Below are 24,847 nucleotides of genomic sequence, written 5' to 3'. Positions count from 1 at the left end.
CATGGCCATCAAACAGAATATGCTTCTCCCTCTGCATTTCTTACCTTTATGCTCTTCTTGAACATGTAGCCTGGAGTTAGAGATCCTTTTCTAAGGAGCTCACTGAAGATAACTATTTGCTCAAAGAGAAACACCCTGCGCTCCTTGGGCCGGGACTGCACCCCGGAATCCTGCTCCGTCACGTAGAAGGTGTCCTGCTGCAGCAGCTTGCCTTGAGCTGTCAGTTTGCCCTGGGAAGCAGACAAGGCACCAGCATTACAAACCCTGACCCACTGTGATCCCACTAGCTGATATGCTCTATTTCATGCAGCCCAAGTTTTCCAGGCAGCCCTGCATTCACTGAGACACATCATATCCCCTCTGAGTTAACAAAGCAGCAATCCTGACCTCAGCTGAAGACAAACAACATAGGTTTTCCTTGCTCTCATTGCCACTGAGTACATAAAACCAAAAGCAAGAGGTCTCAAGCAGACAGTTTTGTACACTTAATTCCAAATCCTGTTCCCATTATGTTACTGTAGTGCTCCAGCCAAGAGCTCCCCATTATGCCCTAAGCCAGCAGTCACTGACACATTACCTCTGAATGTGCAAAGGCCAGGACCTACCTGTTTGCAGTGCATAAGACACCAAGACAAATCTTAATTCATTTTGGAGATAAGAGCTCTCCCCAAAGCCTACACTGGCTTAGTTACAAGCCACAAGCTGTACCCTGTGTGGTTGTAACTCCCAAGTCTCGTCTTGGATGTTGTTGAATTTGGTGAGAGCTGTTAACATGTTAATAATGCCAGGTGACCTTACTAATAAGCAGGGCAGGTTGGTTCATCACTTATTTTGCTCTGGTAATAGATATAATAAGTCTCATTAAAGCTTGCAGAAGCTTTTACAGACCTCACATTTTGAAGAAACAATATGAATTGTCACAAGTTTAGAGTGAGAGGTGTGTCATTCCCCCACCTCTGAAACCTCACCAAAGTATGCAGCTCAGCACTGCAAAAGAACAAGCATTAGATAAGTAGCTTGGGTAGACTGTAGAGACAATCATATAAAGAGAAAGTAATTTTCCTTGCCTAGTTATTATTATAAGAAGAATGCAAATGCATACCTCAAAGCCTTGGAGGCGCCCCAGGTTCATCATGTCATTGCAACGTTTTGGTACAAGGCACATTAATTCCACTGCTTTCTGTTGAGGAAAAAGGATGTTGCATGATTACAAGAGAACCAGAGGGCTCCTGAGAGCACAGTGTCAAAGAATGAAGTTCAATAGCACAATTGCTGTGCTCATGGCAAGGCCCTGATGAATAGATATCTAAAAGAGGATGGTGCAGGACTAAAATGCAGGACTGCACCATCATCTTTTAGTTCTGATTTAAGCTAAGAGAAATACCACATTTAGAATACCAGCAGGATCTTCAGCTATTGTCAAAGGAATACTGGGGTTTTCATTTCTCCACACAGAGTCCCATTAGCCCTATTGTCCAGGGCATGAAAATGTACCTCTATCTCGGAGCACTCCAGACCAGCTTTTTCACTGTACCTCAGGAAGTCCTGGAGAAAGCAGAAAGGTTTGCATTAAGGCACTTCAGGGAAGAGAGAACAAAAGTCACCAGTTTCAAAAGGAAAAGACATATTCAGCATGTGATTTTCTGAGAAGAAACTTGCTAATATTAATTCATCTTGAGAGATTGCTGAATGTCATAACCACTTTAGAAATACGGAAAAGGGGCGTGGATGGTTGTTGAGAAGACCACAGAAAAAAAGGCAAAGCTGGGGTTAGACCTTGGGATTGCTTCTTTGGTCCCTGCCTTAAGCCACGAGACCACACAAACACACACACATTAAGATTTTTCTTTTCCTTTTGGCATTTTGGGGAACACACAACTGTGCCTTTGCTAGTGTGCAATTCTCAAACGTGGGCTGATAGCAGCCTACTGGGGTACAGTCCAAAAATGAGGAGAAACCAGGTCAAAACCCCAGTGCTGCTGGAGATTACAGGGTGGGCTCAGATGTGCCTGATTTTAGATATTGGCTTCAGACCCCTTGGGATGAATTTTCAAAAGTGGAGTAATTGTCATTATGGATAAATCAGCATAAACCAGAGTGGTCAAGCTCCTTGGGAAAAAAAAATGTGGTGAGCTCCCCAAATTTTAAGACGACAGAATATTCTGAAAATAAGTTTCTTCAGCTAATTTGGAGACAGATATTCAGAAATGGAGGCTATAGCATTTACTAGAAGCATGCCATTCAGCACCTAAGACAGACTTTAGCAGTACACTTGTGTATCTTTGTTCCAATTAAAAAAAAATCGAAAGTTTGCTCTGAAACTTCAGAGGAAGAAAAGTCCTATTTGAAGTGTACTCATCCATAAAAAAATTTCAAAAGAAAGTTAAAAAAAAATCTGTTTACTATCCTAAATTACAAACTACTCACACAGATGTGGCCTCCTGCTCTCTGGACACTTTCCACAGGCCTCTGTCACTGCATGCCCAGAGAGCAGACCTCTTTTCTCCTAATTTGATATATTTATTCCTCAGTTAAGTCTAAGGCTGATTTAAAATAACAGTATCTAATGCAACATGCAGACTAGAGTTAAATCCAAATTATATTTTTTCTCTCACCTTGAGAAGAAGCTGGTATTTAGTTATTCTTTGAATGGGTTTAATCAAAAAGTCACTGATGGTCAGCCGTTGGCTTATTTCCTGCTGAACCTCCTAAAAAAAGAGGATTAAAAACAACTGCAAACAATCACAGAGTAAGACAGACAAAATGATAAAATGTCTCAGCAGAGACTTATTTCCACTGAAAGTTGGTCTGTTCTTAATCTTTTGTTTGCAAGAGGGAATTTCTGAGGATTTAAAAATCTGGCATACCCTATTTAGGCAAGGCCTGGGTAGAAGCTGTGACTGAGCTGGGAGGCGTTGGGAAGCTCAGGATCCCTCCTGCTCTGAGCTGAGCCAGCAGCCCAGCGAGGGCTGAGGGTCACCCTCCCCACTGCAGTGGGGATTAGCTCACCAGTGAGTCCTGCAGAACATCTTTCCCTTGTTAAACAAGCTTCTTTCACATTACTATCGAAATGTGTCTAGTCCCGAAGACTTCTTGAAACAGACAGAGTTACTGGGGATTTATGAGAGGCACCACCCAGCTCCAACAGCTTTTACCTCCCCTGTTTTTTGTACACTACTGATTTAAAAGTCTCGTTTTACTTGGAACAGAAATTAGTGCATTCGTGGTACTCTGAGGGCCACACACAGTTAGTACTGAATTAAATTTTTATTAGAAATTCACAATATGAGAATTTGAAAGCAATTAAATAATAACACTTTCTCCGTATGGCAGAGACCTCAGCACCACGTGCAGTACCAAAATCCTCAGGAGTTTGTTTTAGGCAAACCCCACAGGTTACAGAACGGTCTCCTTGACCTGGACTCAGAGCTGTAAACAGCAATAATGTACACTGAGCTGTGCTTACCTCAAAGTACGTTTCATACTCAGCTACTATATACTCAGAGCGGGGCTTGTTTTGGCAATACACCACGTACATGTGCAATCGCCGCTCCTGTGAAGGCAAGAGGCACAGCACCCAGTGAGATATTGGCTACCCTTCTGGTATTAAAAAGTGGCAGAAAGTTGCTATGATATTCTCCTAGGTCTTCCTTATTTTTGGTTTAATAAAAGATTTTGTTTGCTAAAGCAGGAAAGAAAATTGATAACTGGTTCTGTTCTCCACATCTGCACTTAGGTAAGGGGAGCTTTCTGGGTTGTGGCCAGTGAGAGATGTTATACCCACACTGACAGGTCTGAAATTTCCTCCAGAGTTAAGCTTTGGCTAAGATCACATGAACATGTAAATTCTAGCAGTTGGCAAGCATCTGCCATAATTGTATTTTGGCAGATGTCCTTGACCACATCAATTCTGCCCCCCAAGTAAGTTGTCTGCAAGAAGACAATGATTAATGCCTTAGTGCAATCCAGCTGCCCCTGACAATGTTTAACGATAGGGAAACTTTATGTTTAAATTCAGTTTAGACACATAAAAGTATGGAGTCAACACAAACAGATGTTTTTGAAAAGGAGCCATCACACCCTAAAAGGCAATTGTAATAGATATAGGAAACAAAACAAAACTTACATGCTTAATAAAAAGCTGTGCTAAACGCTCAGGTTCTTGAAGACATTTTTCCAGTTCACCCAGGAAAAAGCTAAAAGAAAGGATATGAACACTTCAGAACACTTCTTCAGCTCATCCCAGCAGCAAACTAGTCATCCTTCAGATGTAACAGTGGCATTTTAACTCCAGCATTCAGTAATAAATTAAAAGGTAAGCTTGGCTTCAGCCCTTAATGGTGGCATTTCTAAATCATTAGATGAGAGCTGTGAAATGTGGATGTCTTGTTCTGCAAACTGTCTGCTCTTTACTATGACAGTGGTTTCAGTTTTCAGAAAGCGCTGATCACTATCCAATTGCAAGAGTTGCTTTCCTTCACTGAGAACTCCCAAAGTAAAACCCTCCCATATACCAAAATGCTTGTGAAAACTCAGCTTATGAAAACTCCAGTTTTAGCAGGAGTTCTCAGTTCCATGAGCAGATTTAGAGTACTGGTCAACATGAAAGAGACTGCTACATGCTTCCACCTGAATAAATGAATCAACATGATTTGCTGGTGGAGTTATGGTATGTTCTATTTCCCACTGGTTTTAATTTCATAATAAATTGCAATATCTAATTCATAATAGTCAAAGTAATTCATAAACTCCATCTCCATCTTGACTTGCAGCTTCAGGGAGGTCATTCATTCTAGCTCAAATGCCCTTATTAAGAATATTCTGGGATGCCTCAAAGTGAGCTAAAAACTTCAGAAACACTGCTAGATTTTTCTATCTGGTAGGCAAATCCAGACAATCATCCTGTCCATGATCTTCCTCTTTTTTGTTTCAGGATTTCAGCCTCAAATGACTCCACAGATTTGCAAGAGTAGCCAGATTTTGTGAGAGGACACGCTTTCTGATCCCAAGAAATCCCAGAACTTCAAAAAATGATGCAAATTGGACAGATGTCCCAATTAAAAATCTCCATTGCTACCACTGGATACAGCTGCTTCCATAACCCAATCCTCTATAAATGCTACATTCATCTGCATTTAAATAGACTTCTTGACCCAGATATACAGAGCTAAAAATAGGGAATCTTTCCATTTGTGTTACAGAAAACTCCTATCCTCACACTTAATCAAGGAATGGCACTGGTAAACACATTCCATTTTCTGGTATCAACCTTACATAAAGTGGAGCTTTCTCTGCCATTTTTTAGTTTGTGCTCACAAGGTCATCTGTCAGAACATAAGGACAGGCACAGACAAAGGGATGAGCACCTATGGGACACATGACAGCAAGGATACTCTGCTTCCTGGGCGAGGGAAATGTCCAGAGCTGAAGGAAGATCCAGCCCAATGCCCACTGTTCAAGTCTGTGCATGCATGCTCAAAGTTTAGTTAGTTGGAGCTGCAGAGAATTTCTGAGTGGCAGAATTGAAATTATGACCATATTGTCCATAAGCAAGACATTGTTCACAAAGTTAAATGGGAAATGGCCCAGGGCTTGTGTTTCCAGCAGCTTTTCAAAATCTGCTTCTGTGAGTAAGATTTTCAAGGAATGGAGTTCCTAACTCAGAGCCAAAAGCATCAACTTGGCCAAAGCATGCTAGGGCTTTCAGGTGAGAAGGACCTTGAAGCAATTTGCCTTTTATCACCTTTCTAGCCAAACACCACTGGTATGGTCAGCCTTTGTGATCCCATCAGCTGCATGTGAAGATGTTGCTGAGACACATCTTAAAGAGGAACTAAATGAAAAACTTACTCTTTGTGCCAGTCATAGATCTGGTGAATATTGCCAAATACAATCTTGTCTTTCCCTTTCATATCTTCAGAAACTCCTTTTTCTTCCATCCTCTTCATGAAGCCCTTTAGGATTAAGGATCACTGATTCAGCAAAGCACTCATTTGAAGGGGGAGCACAATTACACTCTTTTTGTTTTTTAAAGAAGCAAAAATTTAATGCCAGGTTTTTTTTACATTGAAAATGCTTAAAATACCTTTCATACAATTTTAAACCAGAAACCTAAGTAGATACTTTAAATTACACAGCTTGCTTAAAACTTTAAGGGATCTGTTTAGAATATCTGCAATACTTACACAAAACATTATTAGATGCAATTGAAGTGACAAGTGCAATTTTAAGATAAAAGTTAAACAAAGTAGCTTGTCAAGCTCTTGGCTTCTCTGGTAAGAGGAGGAAATCAGACTTTGTAGAGTCTATACAGTCTATAGACTGTACAGAGTTCTTCCATTCATCACTGTGAGTATCTTGTGGGAGCACAAAGCCAAGCAGTAAGTTTAGAGTCACAAGAACAGGATTCCTCACACCTCCTGAGAGTTTCTTTTCTAAGTCTTTGGAGCATGACAGCCCTGTCAGGTTTGCCAGTGGTGCATGCATAACACAAATGTTTTCAAGTTTGGAAGCTGTTGAAAATCACTGTTAGACTGATAATTCTCTCTGGACTAGTGGATGCCACTAGTGAATCACATGTCTCCAGTTTTGAGTTCTTGCTGGGAAAAAAAACTGAACCCTGCACTGAGTTAGATGTGACAGGTGATCCCTAGGGATCAGCCAAATCTTTGCAAATTGAAGCTTAAAAAAGAAAGCTGTTTTTAATGCAAAAACCCCTCAAACTCTCTTTTATCTCAGGCTTTTTTGCAAAACAATAATCTACAGGACACACATGCACCTCAACACAGTTCCAGGCCCAGCTTCTGGAAAGGTACTCAGACACAGGACATAAGTCCAGGTGCAAATTCAAGGAAAGTATGTGTTACCATTACCCAATATGATGGGAAGAAAAACATGAAATAAGTGGTAGGGTCATAAGTTAATTTTCCACCAATGCCTCCAAAGCTGCATTACAGCAAAAAGAGTTTGTCACAAGTAGGGTAGCCAAGAAAAACCTTTGCACACTGGAACTGAACCTAAAATACAACATTTGCTAGATGGAAACAAAAATAGTTTCCAAAGGCATTTCTTCTTGTTTCTGTCAACATGAGAAGGGGACCATGGAAGCAGACTGCAAAATAAAGCAGTTTGTTTCTCCTGCTGTATTTTTTGTTGTCACTTGTCAGCATGGTGCTTTTTAGTGGGAAAACATTTTGCATAGCAGGGTTTGCTTCAGCTCACCTCCACAACAATTCCCAAGTCTTTGACGTAGTCTTTTTCAGTCTGCACCAGCTCATTTAGGACAAACCTAAATTAAAACAGAACACACAAGTATTTGACCATATTCCTTGATGTTACCATTTGCTCCTTTACCACATACGACCTCACCATAAAACCCCATCATCATCCAGATCACATAACACAAGTCACCCTTCACTCAGAGCTCAGTGGAATGTAACAGACAAAAACATCACATGTCAGCTCAGAGTAGTTTCAAATCTCTTAACCATTCTTTCCTGCTATCCCTCTTCCCCACCATGTCCCAGGATGGTGCAAGAGCAGCAGCACAAACAGCTGCCTGTACCTTAAACGACCCCTCCCTGATCTCCTCTCCCCATCCCCTCTGCAGCTCCCCTGAGAATGATGGATACACCTCCTGACCCACTTTCCAGCAAGCAGGAGTGGATTCCTTGTCCCAGTCCATCTGGCTTTGCCCAAGATTCATCAATTAAGTATCAATTTGAGAGTTTCAAACACTTGGAAAAGAAATCCCCTCTCCTGCCATAGCTAAGAGCTTAATCTTTTGGAGCAGGTAATCTATGTGTGGGTGTCAAATGTTTTAACTCTGATTTCAGAGCTAATAACCCCAGGTAGGGGAGTCATCTGATGAAGGCCTGATGCATGCAAATAACAGCAAGCTAAAAAAGCCCCTCCTTTGTAACTCAAACTGACTAATCACATAATGGTTTTTTGAGGATAATTAAAAAAAGTTAGATTGCTGAAGACAGTTTGTCTCTCAATTATGCCAATACACAGATTTGGCATATGACAAATAAACTCCATCTGTCCTCAAGTTTGCTATGGCAGTATCAAGGCTAACAAGACAAAGGAGTGCTTTCATGTCTGATATTGCTCTGTCCACATCAAACACCAGACTGACCCACTTGAAGGGATAGGGCTGAGGGCTAACAGTGCTAAGATAAAGCTTGGAGAGGAAAAAAACAACCAGACTGGCATTGCAAGGAGAAATTTAGTTATGAGAGGCTACTGAGAAAATAAATCCTGCTCCTGCTGCGCTTGCAACGTGTCCCTTGCTCAGACAAAGCAGAGGTGATACTTTGGCCATGTGGCAGAAAAAAGTCAAACAGCTTCTTGTTGGTTTGAGAGTGAAATCCAGCCCCCTTGGCAGCAGACAGGGCAGGCAGCAGCCACACCAGACCCTTGTGCTCCCCGGAGCACTGTGCCAAGTTGTGCCTGGACAGCAAACACGTGTGAGGCAAAAGGCAAGAGGCTGCTCTTTCCCAGAGCACATGGCCTGAGCAGGCGTGTGCTGCACAGCCCCTCGGGCTGCCTGACCCACTGTGCCCTTGGGACAGGCTCCACAGCCCCCTCTGCCCTTGGGACAGGCTCCACAGTCCCCTCTGCCCAGAGAGGAAGGCCAGGAGGGGACCTTCCAGCTGGCACCGCCTCTGTTTGCATTGCTCCCAACAGGCACAGAGAGCTGCGGAGGGAATGGGATCCACCTACAAGGTTACTGCAAGGATTCACCTGGCCAAGTTCTGCTCTAAAAATGAAGCAGCAGGTACTTCTAGTATATAACACTGCAGGACATGCAGGCAGGTGTGTATTAAAAATTCGTGCAGCAATCAGGTTTCTGGTGAACAGACAAAGGCTGCCAATTCACACCTCTACTGTGATTCAGGGTCTGCACCTCCACTGCTTGCTTGAAATTCAGCACCAGGATTCCCTCTGCTCCTCTCTTCCTACCAAACAGGAAAATCAGCCTTGACCATCTCTACTCACTCTCTGAAGCCTATCTGATGCAGCATCTTAGAGGTCCTCCCAAATTTAAAGTTTCTAAGTTGCATGTAGGCAAAAATTCAAGTTCACTTGTTTCCTGCTCTGATAACAGGGAGCAAGGCCAGAGAGCTATCTGCAAAGTGCCTTGGTCACCAGCAGGTATTGACTACACAGCTGTATTTAAACTGAAAAGAACAGGATTTCTGACTGAGTCTGAATAGCTGGATAACTTGGAAACTCTGTATTAGACCTATACTGAACAATGACACTCAATAAGACTATTGTCTTACTGCTCACAGAAATGCAGCAATCAGGCTTGGTGGAATAAGGAGCTTCCCCCCACCAGGGCTAACTGCTGGCACGGATGTGCTGCCAGGAACAGAGGACATTGCTGCCCATGCCTATGCAAGGGTTCAGCTGCTGTTTTGTGGGGATTGGAGGGTCACAGCTCAAGCTGGCTGATCAGCTGCCTCACATGACTATGGAATTAAACCCAGCAAGCTGCAGGGACACAGAACACAGACACAAAGGAGCTGGAGGGGAGACAGATGTCTTGTGCTGAAAGCCACTAGCAGGTGCTCCTGAACATCCTGGAGTTTAGGGATTCTGGCAGCTACTAATTGCACATAATAGGCTGCCAGTCCCCTGCCAGAAGCGTTCCTGTAGCTGAGCTTACAGTGGCAGAGGTCTCTGCACTAAAACTGCAACCTGCAGTTAGCTGCCAGCTACCTAACAATGAATTGCTACCAGTGGAACTCCAGATCCTGCAATACTGAGGAGCTTCTAGGAGACAGCCATGGGCAGAGACTCCCAGCAGGAAGGCTGACAGCTGCCTTGTAGAAAACTTCTGCCATTGGAAACACATCCAGGACAGTCATGTCCTCGTCTGCTGCTGGGAGTTGCTGCAGTCCCTCACTGTATCCCTTCTCTGGCTTCCTGCAGCAAACTGCAGGAGCAAATAATGGCTTTCACAGACCTGTGACACTTTGCTCCTACTTCATCTTCTACTCTTAACCACCTCCTTGCTCTTCCCTGACTTGGCACCTCTCCCAAATGGGGTGATCTTCCACCTCTGACCTTACCACACTCCCATGAGAGCTGTATGGAACATTACTTTTCCCCCCAATCTCACTGGAGATTCATTAGGACCATTTCATTAGATCATTGCAGTTACTGTTAGTGTAAGAGGTGATGCAAAGAACACAGCCACCTCAGCTTTCTTTCATATAATTGTTGATTCCTGTTGCTCCAATTCTCTGTGTTCTTCAGCTGAACACACATTTAAGAAATGCTTTAATCATTACAGGCTTTGAAGGAAAAAGCATTATTTTTCTTAAATTTAAGGGGGTGTACAGCTAATTTTAAAAAATAACTTTCATGAGCTGTCACCACTCCTTTTTTCTCCCATTAACATGAACATGAGGGTTTCCCAAATGGAACTTTCTTTGCAGTGGTGTGTTTCCACCACAGATGCATCTGAATTCTCTCCCTTCCTTTGCTAAAAAAGAGGGCAAAAAACATCTCTTTCAAAAAATCCTAGAGGGATTCTCTGTTCTTTTTCTCAAAGGTAGCTAATAAGGTCAACCACATATCCCCCCTCTGAGAGCTGATTTCACCTCTGGCAATGCTGTAATTACCAATGCAAACATCTCAGTTATACCTGTTGAGCTCTTCAGAGGCTTTTACAGCAAAAGATACTTGCTATCTGGTGTAAAAGCTGTACATTTTAGAATGATGATGAATTTCCTGTGTGTGGAAGTGCTTTTATGAAGTGTTTTTACAGGTTAAGAACAACAGGAATCAAGCAGAACACAGTTTTACTCTCAGTTCCATGGTCACTCACTGACTACAAAGTAAGCCTGGAGTGCTGCTGCGTGTCCTCCTGGGGTACATATTTTGGAAAGAACCAGTAACACAACTTACATCCTGCCTCTCATTGCTTTGGCTTTTTGTTCCTCTTCAAGGTTTCGTGGGGGAGTTGAAGGCGTCATTCCTTCATTCAAGCAGCCAGTGGCATCTTTTAAGCCTCCTCGGTAAGATCCTCCTTCAAGGGTCTAAAAAAACCCCAAAGAACAATAGAATAAACATTCTCCTTGAACTTCAGCATCAGTATTCAAGTCAGTTCTGCAACCAACACTACAAAGTATTCAGAAATACTCTCCTGCAGAATTTCATAAAACACAACCAGACTAGTTTTAGGTTTATGTAGGACCCCACAAAAAAAAAAGTGGAATTGTCATCCTCTTGTTAGAAGGTGGAAAAAGATGTTCCAGTAGATCTGAGAAAAAAAACTTCTTCCAAGTTATTTCAAATCAACCTGAAAATATCCTGATGTCTCAATCAGGACCATTGTTAGGCTACATGTGGTTAAAAGCTCCTCTGCCAAAAGCTGAATGGGGGATTCTTGTAGTAAAATAAAACATGAAATAGCAATAGATGGACACACAGTAAGGTTCCACAATAATTAATGTTTGCCCCAAATCCCTTGAAAGTAGTTGTAATAGTCTAATAGACTGCGTGTGGGGGAGAGAAAATAAAATATCATCCAAAAAATATGTCTGACTGGATTAATGAAATATTTTTCAGTTTGTTAGTCCCTCAATGGAATAAAACTATTTTAAGTTAATTTTCTGGGAATAGCCTTCTTGGTTTCCCATGCCACAGAGAGCTCTTTTACCACTCATGCCTTATCAAGCACGCTGTAAACACTGACTCTTTCATGTACCAACATCTCAAACCGAGAAAATACCAAAGTCTTCTGGAATGATTCACTTCCCCAAGAACAGAGGTAAAGATGCTTGCTCAGAGCTGTAGTAATTTAATGATCACTGTGGGGATTTTTAGATTTTTTTTTACTCTCTTCATCATTCCAGTAGATGTAAGGAAATTAATCTTTGTAGGCTCATCATATCCCTGCCTGTTAATTATATTGAACTTGTTTAGATAAAGCATTTAGCTAATTTTAAAGGTCCTGTGATATGTAGAAAAAGGTGTAGCTTTGATATTAACATTTTTGAACTGCACTGGGAAAACTTAAAAGAAGCCAAGATATGACACAGGATTTACTCCTTGTCCACCAGACATGGGGATCAGACAGTGAGAACACACGATATGAAATTTTTGAACAAATTAATCCCAGAGCATTTTTATTGCTTATTCCACTCCCTGCAAGAAAGAGTTGACAAGGCTGATTAAAAGTGACACATGAATCTTTGTAAAATTAAAGCACAGCTGTGATACTTCAAGCAGTTCTACTCTTTAGAGAGTCTTTTCATTGAAACCAGAACACCAAACAAATTCACATTGGGTAGTAAAACCCCTGTGCCTCAGAACACACTTTAAAACAAACAAAACATCCCACTGTGTAAAATATTTGAATACTAACAAGACCCCAGAAATTGTACAGTGCAGTAGCTTATGCTCTGCAATGCCCACTCCAGAAGTGACTTTTGACCTTGCAGTGCAGAGCCAATGTGAGATGTAGGCTTCATCTCACAGGGGAACAAAATACTGAACACTACTGGGAAGCAGAGCACATAGGGTTAATAAAAGCAGAGCAGATGAAGGTAGAAAGCAAGGAAACCAGAACAAGAGGTAGCCTTTAAAGCCCTTCCTTAGATCACATTGGGCCTGTTGTGTACACAGTTTTCACAACACTAAACTTACCAGCTTAGTTTTGACCAACTTTTCTATTGCACTGACAAGATCCGCAGCAGTTGGGACATCGGAGGAGCTCTGTCGAGCAGCTAGCAAAGAAGAGGACTGCAAGACACCAGGTGGCAAAGGAAAAGCAAGTTAGCAGGATGAGAAGGGAGAAGAAAACCAGGTGGTCAGTGAAGAAGCTGCTGAGACAGGAGAAGGAACGTGGAAGGGGAGCTGGAGGGCAAGAGGGACACATGCAGGTCAGGTGAGCGAGTGCTGCTGTGTCAGACAAGCATGGAATGGCCATCCACTTCTGGCTGCACATCTCCCTGCAGCAGCTCCAAGACTGGAACCAGGGAACAGCATCAAAGAACTGAAGTTCATTTACAAACAGGTTACAATTCTCTTAAAGTTGGTTCCTCCTCCTAAGGCCATCTATGGTCTTACAGACTCCAGAAAATTGATTTTCTTACTGCAAATGCAAGAAATTACCCCCTCCCCCATACATGCATATTTGATAAAAGCAGTTAAGTACAAGGTACACATGGCATTTCAGGCAGTAGGGGAGGGAGGCAGGGGGAACAAATCATCCCCCGTGCTTTTCTCACAGATCAATTGCAACTCCAAATGAACTTAAGATGACATCTCCCACTCATGCAACTTCAGTCATGTAAAACTCTTCTGTACCCTCTCTGCAATCACTGGAGACAAAACACCCCTACACGCCCCACCCCTCCTGGTACCTGGCACAGGAGGGCAGAAAAACTCTGCTTTAGTTTTAAGGTTTTTGCTGTACAAGGCAAAATCACCCCCTGATTGCTGTCCTAAGAAAGCTCAGTCTGAACATCCAAACCCACTTGATAGCTATGGGAATTGGGATTTATCAGCTCACCTGCATACATATTTCTTCTGAAGGCAATAAAAGCCCTGACTAAAACTACAGCCCTTGGACAACATCCTTTTGTTGTCAGGCTGACACAGACTAAAGCATGGCTAAATTTTTATAAATTATGAAAAAGCTTATTCATCCCTCAGCTGCTTAATGAAAGTATTGTGGAGGGCAGCTATTTCAGTGAAGTCACTGTGCAGGTGCCAGCAAACACCCATCTGAGATTCGGCAGTGCTGGGGAGGGAGATGGGGAAATGGGATGGCAGGAATTAGACAGCTGGCCACCCTTTTTCAGCAGCCCTTTGGGGAGCTGCTCCTGCTGAGTGACACATGCCCAGAACAAGGAAAAAAAAAGCAAAGGAGATTAATCCTAACCAGAAGCCTTGTGACAAAACAGAAACATGAACACACTGCTACTCATCAAGTTGTCTTTCACAAATGATACATCTAATCAACAGTTCTAATTGCAACAACAACAAAAACTACAGGTAATCAGGCTGGTAATTGAGGAATTAGGCTGGTAATGAAGGAATCTCATACTAATGTAAAAACTCAGCCTGCCTGTTTCACCTGCAATGCAGACGGATGTGTCTAGGAAAAAAAAAGACTGAAAATAAGGACTTTGAAGAGACACTGGACAAATACATCGATGATAACTGCCAAACATAGCCATTCTAGCAGGAGGAGTCCAATTTCTGGAGGCACTAAACAGCTGTTGCTGTCACTTATTTTAACTGAAATTGCTCAATATCTCTGAAAAGTAAATAATTGCAGGATTCTGAAGGAAGCATGAAAATATTTGCTGCCTACAAGAATTCCAGGGTTAAATAAAACTTCTGTGATCGACAAGAGTCTGCTTTGAGTGGGGAAAAGAGAAATATGGTATTTCTACTCTTGAGGAAGCAAATTATGAATTTCTAATATGAAATGTGTCTTCGTGAGAGCCTCCAGGAGCAGTGAGGCACAATTACTGCTGCCTTGCAGATGGACTCAGGGAAAAGTGTCACCTCCCATACGTGCAGACATCTCCTACCTACCACAGCTACAGCCCCTGCCCTGCTGCTGCTGGTCCAGTCTAAGCCCATGCCTGTAAGCACAGAGGGAGGACATGAGCAGGACACTGTGCTCAAATTAACCCCATTAAAGAGCTTTCAGCTCCAGCAGGGCTCAAACATTGCTAATATGGTGCTCCTGTGACAGGAAATTCATGACCCCATGGGTTTAAATTTTTTAACCCCCTGACAAAAGGTTGAGTAGGGCAAGAAAAACAAGACGAAAAAAAGGGTTTCAGATGCATCTTATTCTATTTAATCTTCTGTTTTAGGAGTGGGTGAAGAAAAAGGATGCCAAAACACTCTGTAAAGCTCAGACATCTGAAGCAGAAAACAGCTTAGTTCCATGACATTTATGCTGTCAGAAACATATTTAAGAAATCCTGAAATCACATGGCATGTTGGACACCAAAAACAGTGACCCGAGCTGTAGCACTTCTGTTTTTCTTCAAAAAAAAAACCAACAACCCATCTCCCCAAAACCAAAAAGCAAACGAAGCCCCAAACATTTAGCTGAACACCACGGGTAACAAGGCAGGAGCAATTGTGCTGGGCATGGATCCACCAGAGCTCTGCTTCGCCGACCTTTTCGCCTCTGCCCCTCACCAGAGAGCCATGAGCACACAGGGCAGGAGTCCACAGCTCCAGCTGCTTCCTTCTGCTCCTGCTGCCACCACAATGTCATAACATTTCCTGACAGATTAGCAGCAAGCCCCCAAATCCTTTACTCCATCACTCTGCTCCTTGAGTCCCAGAAATATTTACATCCTCCTCTCTCTGTATTTCCAAACTTCTGCTTGAACCTTCCCCAAGAACATTCTGGGTTGTTTTGGTTTTTCTTTCCTGACAATTTATTAATCTCCCCTATCCTTGCCTCTTTGCCTGCAGCAATTACAATCAGAGGACAGCAATACAGAAGTGGCAGTGCTAAAAACAGATGCCAGCAGGAAAGCAGGAAACTGAAAAACAGGAGGATGGTTTTCTACAAGGGAGATGACAGCACCAGGAAAGGGTGGGGGGACATGTACAGACACAACTGGCTGTGAATGCAAACCACTGTCTCAGCCATATTCACAGGTTCTCACCAGAGTCCAACATAGAACTCTGCAAGGCACGGGGCCAGTTACCACAGCAAACCCTGACTTAATGTCACAGAACTACCACCACCAGCATGGTGCCACCAAGCACCCTTTCCACTGCTACAGCCAGACACCAGCAGCACTTCTCAAACAGACGTAGCAAACACACATTATCCATCTGAAGGGAGTTTCTGCCCACACACAGCACAGGCACACCATCCACCTGCCATGAAACCAGGGCTAAATTGCTTATCTAGCACTGTTTGTAAATTCACTTGGAAAAAGGTATTAGATTATGATTTGTACACAGGAGACCCTTATAACCACAAATCTAGGTCCGTGATACCAGAAGACCACTAGGAAACCACTGTGATACAGCTATGCAAGAAATGCACTCAAACAGAAAAATTGTATAGTAAGGGAGGCCTTACCATATCATCTTGGGTTGGATCATTGTCAAAAATCTTCATGGGAGGAGGAAGAGGAGTGTGAGACTCTTCATCTGCTTCATCTTCTCCCCAACCTTTCTTGCTCTTCTGAAGAAAAGTTAAATACAATTAGAAACAGGGACAGGACCCTTTTATCTTTTCAGTTCAATATCGTTTTGGAAGGAGGGAATTACAGGTAATGGAAGAGAAGCAGTAAAGACATAAGGTTTTGCTGGTTAATCCTGGTGCATTCTAAGGCTTACAGAAATACAATTTATAGGTCATTGATACAGCTAAGGCAACTACATCTGTCTGTGTGCTGACAGAATAGTAGTGTTTTCATTTAAATAAAAACTGTTTGATGTACAGTTTTTAAAATGTGTTCCTCTTATTTGAGTTCAGTTAGTACCTTCTGCATTTTTGGCTTTTAATTCCTCATTCACTTTATCAGGAAAGTGCCATTCTGGTAGAGAACATGCCTGCAGAAAAACTGCAGGTACAGCTGCAGAGCACATTTAACAGAAACCTGGCTATTTCTTGGAGTATTTTCTTTCATTAAGGAATTACACTGCCATGGCAGCATAAAGATGATATGAACCTCAGCAAAAAGTGATAATAGCTGCTCAAGAATAATTTCATTTCTGACCATGGCAGCTTTCTAACAGGCTATTAAAAAACCTAATCAAAGGACAATAATATATGCAAACTGTGAAGCACTATTCCTTATATATGCCATTTCTCTTTGGATGATCAAGCTGTTTGCAACAATGCAATTTTATGTATGATTCGCTGTTCCCTCCAGACCCTAAGGGAACTGCATTTACTCAAGCATGACTCACACCCCATGGAGGAGATGGCATTTCCCGTAACAAACACCAACAAACACCAGCACACACCTCATCTGCGCTGTCTCCCTGAGGAGTGGTTTCATCTCCAGTCTTTGGTGAGCCAAGGTCAAAGCTCTTCCTGCCATCTCGCACCTTCTTCTGTTTCTTGATGTGGCTCTCGGTCTTGCCGCTGTTCAGGCGGCGCACAGGGCTGGTCAACCATTTCTTCAGGGTGTTGGTCGAGCGCTTGGGGCCCGGAGAGCTCTGGATGGAGTTGAGGGATGGCTGAGGCTGCAAGTTGGCCACGGAGTCAGACTTGCCCCCGTTGTCGTTGGCAGAGACCGAATACGCGTCTGCAAGGAGACGGCGCAGGTGAGACCTCATCCCAGCACCCCTCTGCTCCCGCGGCACCCAGCATGAGTACTGCCTGCCTTGGGGAAAGGCTCCGTGACCTATGGACTTTATGCAAACTTTATTGCTCACCAGAGAGAGGAATATGCCCTGCAATGGGCATTTCCCACAATCTCACACGCCTCTCTCATTTCCTACCACGCTATCTGTCCTTATGAAAGCTCGCAGACAGCCGAGGTTTTTATATGCAGGGTTTTATTCAGGTTTTTTATGGAAGCCTGATTTTCATGCTAAGTGCTGAATTTCTCAGCTTCTTCCCACAATTTCATTGTGAATTGCCAGGAAGAAAATAAGCACAAAAAAGGAGACCTACTACAGGAGACCTGACAGCCACCAACACATTGTCAGGTTCCATAATTGTTTCTCAGCTGTTTCCCGACCCCAATGACATGATTTAGTTAGACTACTTATTAACTTTGAAGCACCTTAAAATTATCTCCTTTGCCTTTGAAAACAATCTGTCAGAAGAGTTCACAAATTCGCTAGAACTAAGAAAATGGAATGAACAATTACAAAAGATGACAAACTGTTCAAACCAAAGGAAACTCTCAATAAGGTTTAAAATTAAAAAATAGTTTCATTATACAGAAGCAGGAGGTTCTGCTGAACTGCATCCAACCTCAGTCACTGATACACATGTTCAGACTGGCACCTCAGAAAGGGCTGCAACCTTCCTTACTCTCCCAAATGCAACAGACCAAAGATGTGCCAATGTCAGTAAGGCTTTAAAACCAAAACAAACACGTTGCTAAAAGATTTCCCAATTGCCCTTCAGGAATAAGTGCCTTGCTCTCAACTTTCTGAAACCATGTTAAGGCAACTCTCTCTCCTCCCTATCAGGGTCTGAGATGTTTAAACCCACACAGTTTAAGGTTTTTTTACAAAATTCAGACACTGTCACACTCCTATAAGAAATATCTCAGGCTGTACATCAGAAAAGAGCCAACTAATGTGATTAAACATTTTTACATTGTTATCTCTGAATCTTTCATCTGTCCCAGCAGAAACCATAAACCTAAATTACAACACATGAAAATAGACTGCTGCACCCAGATATTCTCAGTTCAGCAATAAATACCACTAGAGATGCTGGGTTGTACACATGCTGAGGGAGAGCTACTCTTGCAGAGAATCACTACCTCTATTGTTTTAGAAGCCAGTTCCTGCTACCTGCATGAAGAGATCATATCCCCTCTGGGCAGAGCTGCTGCTTGCAGCTGTCTGTGCACAGAGCAGAGATTGCATCCTGCCTTGTCTGCCAGCTTGCACAATGCAGACCAGGGGAGTCAGAATGTTTTACAGCACAGCATCAGTCAGAAGTTGAACCAGTAAGTTATTACATACCTGAGGTCAAAGGTTAAATTTTAGAACATAACAGAAATAATTTTAACAAGCTAGTGAAAAATCAAAGTTCACTTCCCAGACAAGAAGAAAATCTCAATCATCTGTTTTTTGACAAAAGGACTGAGTGCAAGAGGAACTGAGAGGAGGACAGGTTCCAGGTGGAGCTGATCCCAGGTGGAGCTGCTGGGGATTTTCTGGCATTCCTCTGTAAGGGCAAAGTAGCAGTCTTATCTCCAAAAGGCCTGGGGTTTAGCCAGCTCCTGCTGATGTTATTTCATGTACACCAAGTAGCGCTAAATCAACGAGTGACAGATAATGTTTGTCAGGGGACAGCTTATCTTCCACTCAATAGGCTTTGGATAGCTCTCCCTGCAGGCTCCACGTGATGCTCCGCGAGTTTATCAGTGGCCTTGCGTCAGCAGAATGCAGGGTTTCACCATGGTGGGTTTGATTTTCCAAGTGCCCTCGCGGCCCTGGCAGCACTGAAAGCCCCACAGGCAGTGGGGGAAGCTGGAGGGTTCTTGGCCAAGGGGCTTTGCTTGGTGCCCTCAGGTGCCCATGCTCCTGCTGCAGCTGCAGGAGGATTAACTTCGGGAATTCCTGCAGCAAAGGGAGCTGGGCTGCAGTCAGAAGGAGAAACTCTGTGGGGCTGCTACTCCAGGGATGATTTGGGGTGAGAAGCTGTATCGCAGACTTGCTGCCTTTGCTGGGGACTGGGCTCAGTTGGAGGCAGAGAAGAACCAAGGATGAGCTGATCTCACCCCATCTCAGCTGATGTACAGAGAGGCTTTTACTACACTTTGTAAGTAACACAATCCAATCCCCACCTCCAGTCCACAGCAACTGGACTTAAAGTTAGCCTCCCTTCCCTTACCAAAAGTTAAATTGGTAAAATTGGTTAAATTCCCTTCGTTAGCTTCTCTTCCCTTACCAAAAGTTAAATTTGTGAATTTAACTTTTGGTAAGGGAAGGGAGGCTAATGAAGCCTGAGACAACCCCAAGAGTTTGTTACTGAGATGCCAATCCTATCTCAGCCCAGTGGGCTCAAGGCAGGGCCAAGTCCAGGAGCCCTGATGCCTGTGAAGGGCCAGGGACCTCTCTTCCCAGCAGGAGACACCCCAGGTTTTACCAGCCGGGTCAGGCCCCAGCCTTGCTGCCTCCTCTCCTTTGCCCAGCAGCACAGCCACAGCTGGGGCACAGACAGACACACAGCACCTCTCCTGCCATGGCACTCTGCTCAGCTGTCCTGGAGAAGTGATGGTCAGTAATCCTGACACTCCCAGGAAGGCAGCACATGGGCAGAACCAGTCCTAGTCCCAAGCTGGCCCACAGCCCATCCTGCCTGCTTGTAATAATTGTGACACCCAGAGCCAGGAACCCTCTGCAGACTGAACATCAGAGCTTCAGAGCCACCAGCCATAACAAAAGCCTACCCACAGGTTTCCAGAGGGAGGCTGTTAACACTGTCCCCAATGATCCCACCTGAAAAAGGCTCTGGATTTTCCTGCTCAAGGTCATGCCTTTGGCGATGAAAAAGGCTGTTTACCAAAGGGTTACTGCATGCTGGTCATGCCATGCAACCCTGTCCGATGTGAAGTCCCTTTCTTTCTCCTTGTTTGCTGAACTGCCCTGGCTGAGCATGGTAAGGCATCTGGGACAGAGCCCATGCTTTGCCTGGCCCATGCAACCCAAGACTGGAAACATGGCCTTATTTTGCCTGGTAAGGAAACAGGCAGGGAGGTGGGAGAGAAAGGCTGGCATGAATTTCCCTTCTCCCCAGCCACCATGAGAGCCCTTCGACATTGGGTGACTTAGCTCTGCCCACACCCTACACTGGTACAAAGCACTTCCATCTCACCATCCCAATTCCCACTGCTACCAAACATGCCACACCAAGAATCCACATACAATATTAATAAGCTTTTTTTTTTCCTTTTTCAAAGGAACTGCAAATTTGGGTACATTTGTGAGCAAGTCACATTCGCAGTTTGCCAGCCCTGCTGAGAACGATCTCCTTTGCACATAAAGCAGGTCACAGCAACATGGTTGCAGAGGCAGGACTGGAGCTGAAGGAAGAGCACAACTCACAAAATGAGAGAAAGAAACAAGAAACACAAAAAAAAATCTGCCGGGAAAGACCTTGCAGACAACCTCCTGAGCCGCGTGAGCTCTGTTCTGCAGCACACATGGCTACAAACACATTAATCATGACACTCGATACTGGCCCGAGACCCAGACACCAGGTGGATCGAAGCGGAAGAGGAGGACACATAACTGTGCTCTTCTTGCAAAGCACTAGCACATATGTGCTTTGCAAACTGCATTAATGGAGCTCTTTGGAGACAGTTTGTTTAAGAAAAGCCAGAGAGCTTTTTGGAAAGATGCAGCAGCTCAGTGCATGTTAAGCGAGGCAGCTGCTGCCGCCCGCAAGCAGCAGCGGAGCAGCAGCTGTCCCGCACTGCAGCAGGTCTGCCATGAGGAGCTGTCCTCCCACCCATGTCCCAGGACACACATCTAAAAAAAGGTATTTGGTGAAGCAAAAAGGGTGTAGGGAGGTCAGCAGACTCGTGTGGCTAGATTGATTTCCTGGCCAAACCATTCATTCAGACAGAAGAAATGATGGTTTCCAAAACACTCCTAAGCAAACCTCCAAGAGACTTCTGGCAAGAGGACTGTGAGAGATACTCAGCCAGACCAAAGGGCTTTAACATTCAGAGCTTCTGCACCGCTGCAGCCATGAAATGTTTGTTATTGTTGGTCAAATGAACAGACATCTGTAAAAGCACAGCTCTTGTACTTGAAAAATAGAAGGTTCCAGTTCTGTGCAACCTCGGGTGAAAAGAAAAATTAAAATCTCACAGACCTGGTTTTAGAGGCACAGTAATATTCTCACTTGAGTCAGTAGGAATTCCTGTTGGAACACAAATACAAGGCATTTTATTTTTACCTCCCTGTTCCTCAGAGCACACATGGGAGGGGAGGTTTGTCTGATCTGGCTCAGGCAGCACCAGACTCCTTTGCAGGACCTCAGATCTCTAAGAGGGAAAGGAAAAGGCTTCTCAGAGCAACTCAGAAGAAAACATCAGTCTACTCTATTTGATACATAATAGTGACAGATCATAAAGGACAGGAAAGAAATATCCATAACCAGAAGATAATACAGCATATAGCTATAAAAATAGGAGACTAGAGTAGGGCACAGTCTTGCTTTAAGTGACGTGAATCCTCTTCTGATTTATCTATGGCTCCATTTACATCCCAGAAAAACAGCCTGAGAGAAAAGGATTTTTCCACAAAAGTCAAAGAAAATGAGCCAGAATGGGAACTCTGAAGTCCTACTAGCATGTGCATTTAAATCAACAAATTTTATTTTACACAGTTAATGCCACTTGTGAATGAAAGCCAATAATGACAATCTGATTGATGAACACATAAATCAGCTCTGCTGTGCTAAACAGAGCCCATTTTCTACATTCAGTGGTTCCTGTCACCACTTATGACAAAGACAGAATTTAATCAGATGTTGGTAAAAGACTAACTCAGTCTATACTCCTTAGTATATTCTAATTCTTTAGTAAATTTCCTAAAGAATGGGAATCTCCATCCCAAAAAATCTTGGACAGCAGGAATCATCTAGACTCATCCTGTGCACAAACAAAGCCTCTGTGTTAGTATTTCACACCACACAAAAAGAACCATCTAAACCATCAAAATTCACCTTCTCCTGCCCTTTCCAAGAGCACCTCCATGATCATCCACGCTGCAGGTTCCAGTTCACAGCTCTCAGCACCTTGAAGCCTTATACTCTCCCTTGGGAAATGCTGCATTGAGAGTCCCCTTGGATCTGCTCAAGGATTTAGGACGAAAGCTCTACCTAATGGATGCAAAGATGGCAGAATGAAGTATGGACATTGCTCCTTTGCTCTCTTCTGTGCTTTTGTATTGAATGTCCAAAACATGCGCAGTGAAACATTTTTCTTGGCACGAGTCAGGGTTACAAAACTTTGTGGCTTAGGCAGATGACAGCACTGGTCCTGGTTTTAGTGTTAGAGCCCATTCTGCCTGTAAAACCTGGCATGGATTTGCAGAAGTTTGGGAGGCAACAACATTTGGATAATACAAAGGCACTTTATAGCTATTCCTTTAGTAAAAACACTAGGTGTTAACAGTGTAAATAATGTATCTTACAACTTCTAATGTCAACAGATAAGTTGTCTCCTCAGACACATCCTCTGAAAACAGCTCTAGTGAAGAATATAAGTGAACACAAGCAAATTTTCAGTGGCCATGTCAGACAAAGACAGAGGACAACTGGCTTGAAAAGCCCTTTAGATTAGAAGTACATTAAGCTTTCGCAATGGAATTGCAAAACGTGCCCTGGAGACTTCCATCCTCTCCCAGCTCTGCTCAGCAGCTCCACACGTGTCCAGCCACAGACCTGCCCTGTGCTCCAGCTCGAGCTAAAAATGAGATGGGACCACGTAGGAAAGAACTTCACACCGGAGGCTACAGACACGTTCAAACTACACCACTGAAATCTAAAAGCAAATTTTGTCTAGAGATTCAAATGCTCTCCCTAAATTCATAACCTCCTGGAAATGAGCAAATTGAAAAGGTTCAATTGAATTTTCTGTTTATCATTTGAAGCTTCAAGCTGGAAGTAGCATCAAAAGGTACAAATCAATCTGGCAGGACTCTCACAACTCCACTTACATGGATGAAATGACTTCTGTCCAAACTCAAGAATAACGGTATGGAGTTAAATATTTAATAAAAAAAGTTTCTAGCCCAATAGAGGAAGCAGCATACATATTGGACAAACTTTCTGATTACTGTAATGTAAAACCTCAGAATCTGACTTTCTGTTTCATTGCCAAGCATGCAAACATGACTAACTTCCAAAGAACAGGGAAAAAAAAGGACTAGAATCTAAATTAATCACACACACAGTTTTGCTATTGAATAGCTCTCATTTCTTGGAAATATGAAAGAAGAGCTGCTTTGAGATAGAGAATACCTGCAGAATTCCCTTTAACCACACTGCAAAGCAGAGGATGCTCCAGACGGATTTTGCGTATGGATTTTGTCTTTGGGAAACAGTCACCAACCTGTTGGCTTCAATATTCAGCTTTCTGATCATTACTTCAGGTTGAAACCTAATGTGAGGAAAACAAGCACTCACCCAGCTGGGGTGAGTAAACATTGTCTCTTGGAGCCACTCATTTCTGCAGCAGGCAGCAGCTTCATCTCCTGCTCTCGGCAGTCAAGGAGCTGGGCAGGCTCTGCCCAAGGGCGCTGCAGAGTGGGACACACCCCCTAGGAGCCTCTCTCTTTCCATTAACTACAGAGGGAGTCCGAGGAAATTATACCCTCAGCTAAATTTAGTTATTGTGAATCCCCTTCCCGCATCTGAGTACGCTTCACACCAGGCCGATCTCGCAGCAGGGAATGATTAGCTGAAGTTAAGCATCTGTCAATTCACTTTAATGAGCAATAACTCGTGGCAACCTGCCATTAGCTTCAGTTGAATAGCTTTTATTTTTAGCTGGTGTTGCTCAGATGCAGCTTCCATCCAACATGTGCTGGGAAAGCTGACATCCCAAAGTAGTCTCCAGGTCTTCGTTGTGCCAGTTGGAGTGTCAGGGCTCAAGAGCTGCAGCTCCTGGAGGTCAGAGAAAAGTCACTGCAGTTCTGGGAAAGTTTCAAAGAGTGAGATAAAACCAAAAGCCTGGAGAAACAGCACAGAGGCGCATGGTCCCCAGAGACCTTGCAAGAAAAGTTACTGAAATCCTGAGAGCGTGCTGAATGAGTGAGCTGGGTCTCCAGGGACAGAAACAGCACAAGGGGAAGGCACAGAGAGAGAGAGCCTGCTGAAATAAAACATGACTTCAGTACTGTCCAAGAGTGCCCAGTGAGAGGAACAAATGCACAAGTTCTCTATTGTATGTGCTGCTTCATGTAGATCTAGGCTTTTATCAGAGGTGACCAAAGGGAGGGCAAGGGGAGAAGAGCAAGATGAGTCCTTAGGTGAATATAGGGCAGGGTCTTGTTCCCTCTAGAAAGGAAACCCAGTTTAACTCAGGAACTGCTGCTGAAGCAGAATGCTAAACATGAAGGCAGAACATGTGTTTGTACCTCCAAAGAGACCCTCAGGAAAGTGTTCAACTCAGCCCCA

The 24,847-nt window shown here is 43.5% G+C and overlaps 1 protein-coding gene across 7 annotated transcripts in view; it reads right to left on the bottom strand.

The window, feature by feature from the left end:
- The window catches only part of KALRN (kalirin RhoGEF kinase), a 465,987-nt gene that overhangs the window by 36,933 nt on the left and 404,207 nt on the right, over positions 1–24,847 (bottom strand). For 4 of the 7 annotated variants that reach the window (XM_030952836.1, XM_030952839.1, XM_030952838.1 and 1 more), the window contains 12 exons: positions 16,987–17,270; positions 16,094–16,198; positions 12,667–12,762; positions 10,924–11,054; positions 7,222–7,288; positions 5,851–5,954; positions 4,127–4,196; positions 3,467–3,553; positions 2,616–2,708; positions 1,495–1,545; positions 1,103–1,180; positions 45–230 (listed from right to left, as the gene is read on the bottom strand). In XM_030952836.1, the coding sequence (XP_030808696.1) occupies positions 45–230; positions 1,103–1,180; positions 1,495–1,545; positions 2,616–2,708; positions 3,467–3,553; positions 4,127–4,196; positions 5,851–5,954; positions 7,222–7,288; positions 10,924–11,054; positions 12,667–12,762; positions 16,094–16,198; positions 16,987–17,270 (1,352 nt within the window). The remainder of the gene's footprint in view (positions 1–44; positions 231–1,102; positions 1,181–1,494; positions 1,546–2,615; positions 2,709–3,466; positions 3,554–4,126; positions 4,197–5,850; positions 5,955–7,221; positions 7,289–10,923; positions 11,055–12,666; positions 12,763–16,093; positions 16,199–16,986; positions 17,271–24,847) is intronic. The other 3 variants (XM_030952837.1, XM_030952840.1, XM_030952841.1) reach the window with 3 other exon arrangements.

Source organism: Camarhynchus parvulus, chromosome 7 (assembly GCF_901933205.1).
Source record: "Camarhynchus parvulus chromosome 7, STF_HiC, whole genome shotgun sequence".
Taxonomy (NCBI): Eukaryota; Metazoa; Chordata; class Aves; order Passeriformes; family Thraupidae; genus Camarhynchus; species Camarhynchus parvulus.
The sequence above is the reverse complement of the archived record's forward strand: the minus strand, read 5'-3'. Positions and strand labels throughout refer to the sequence as shown.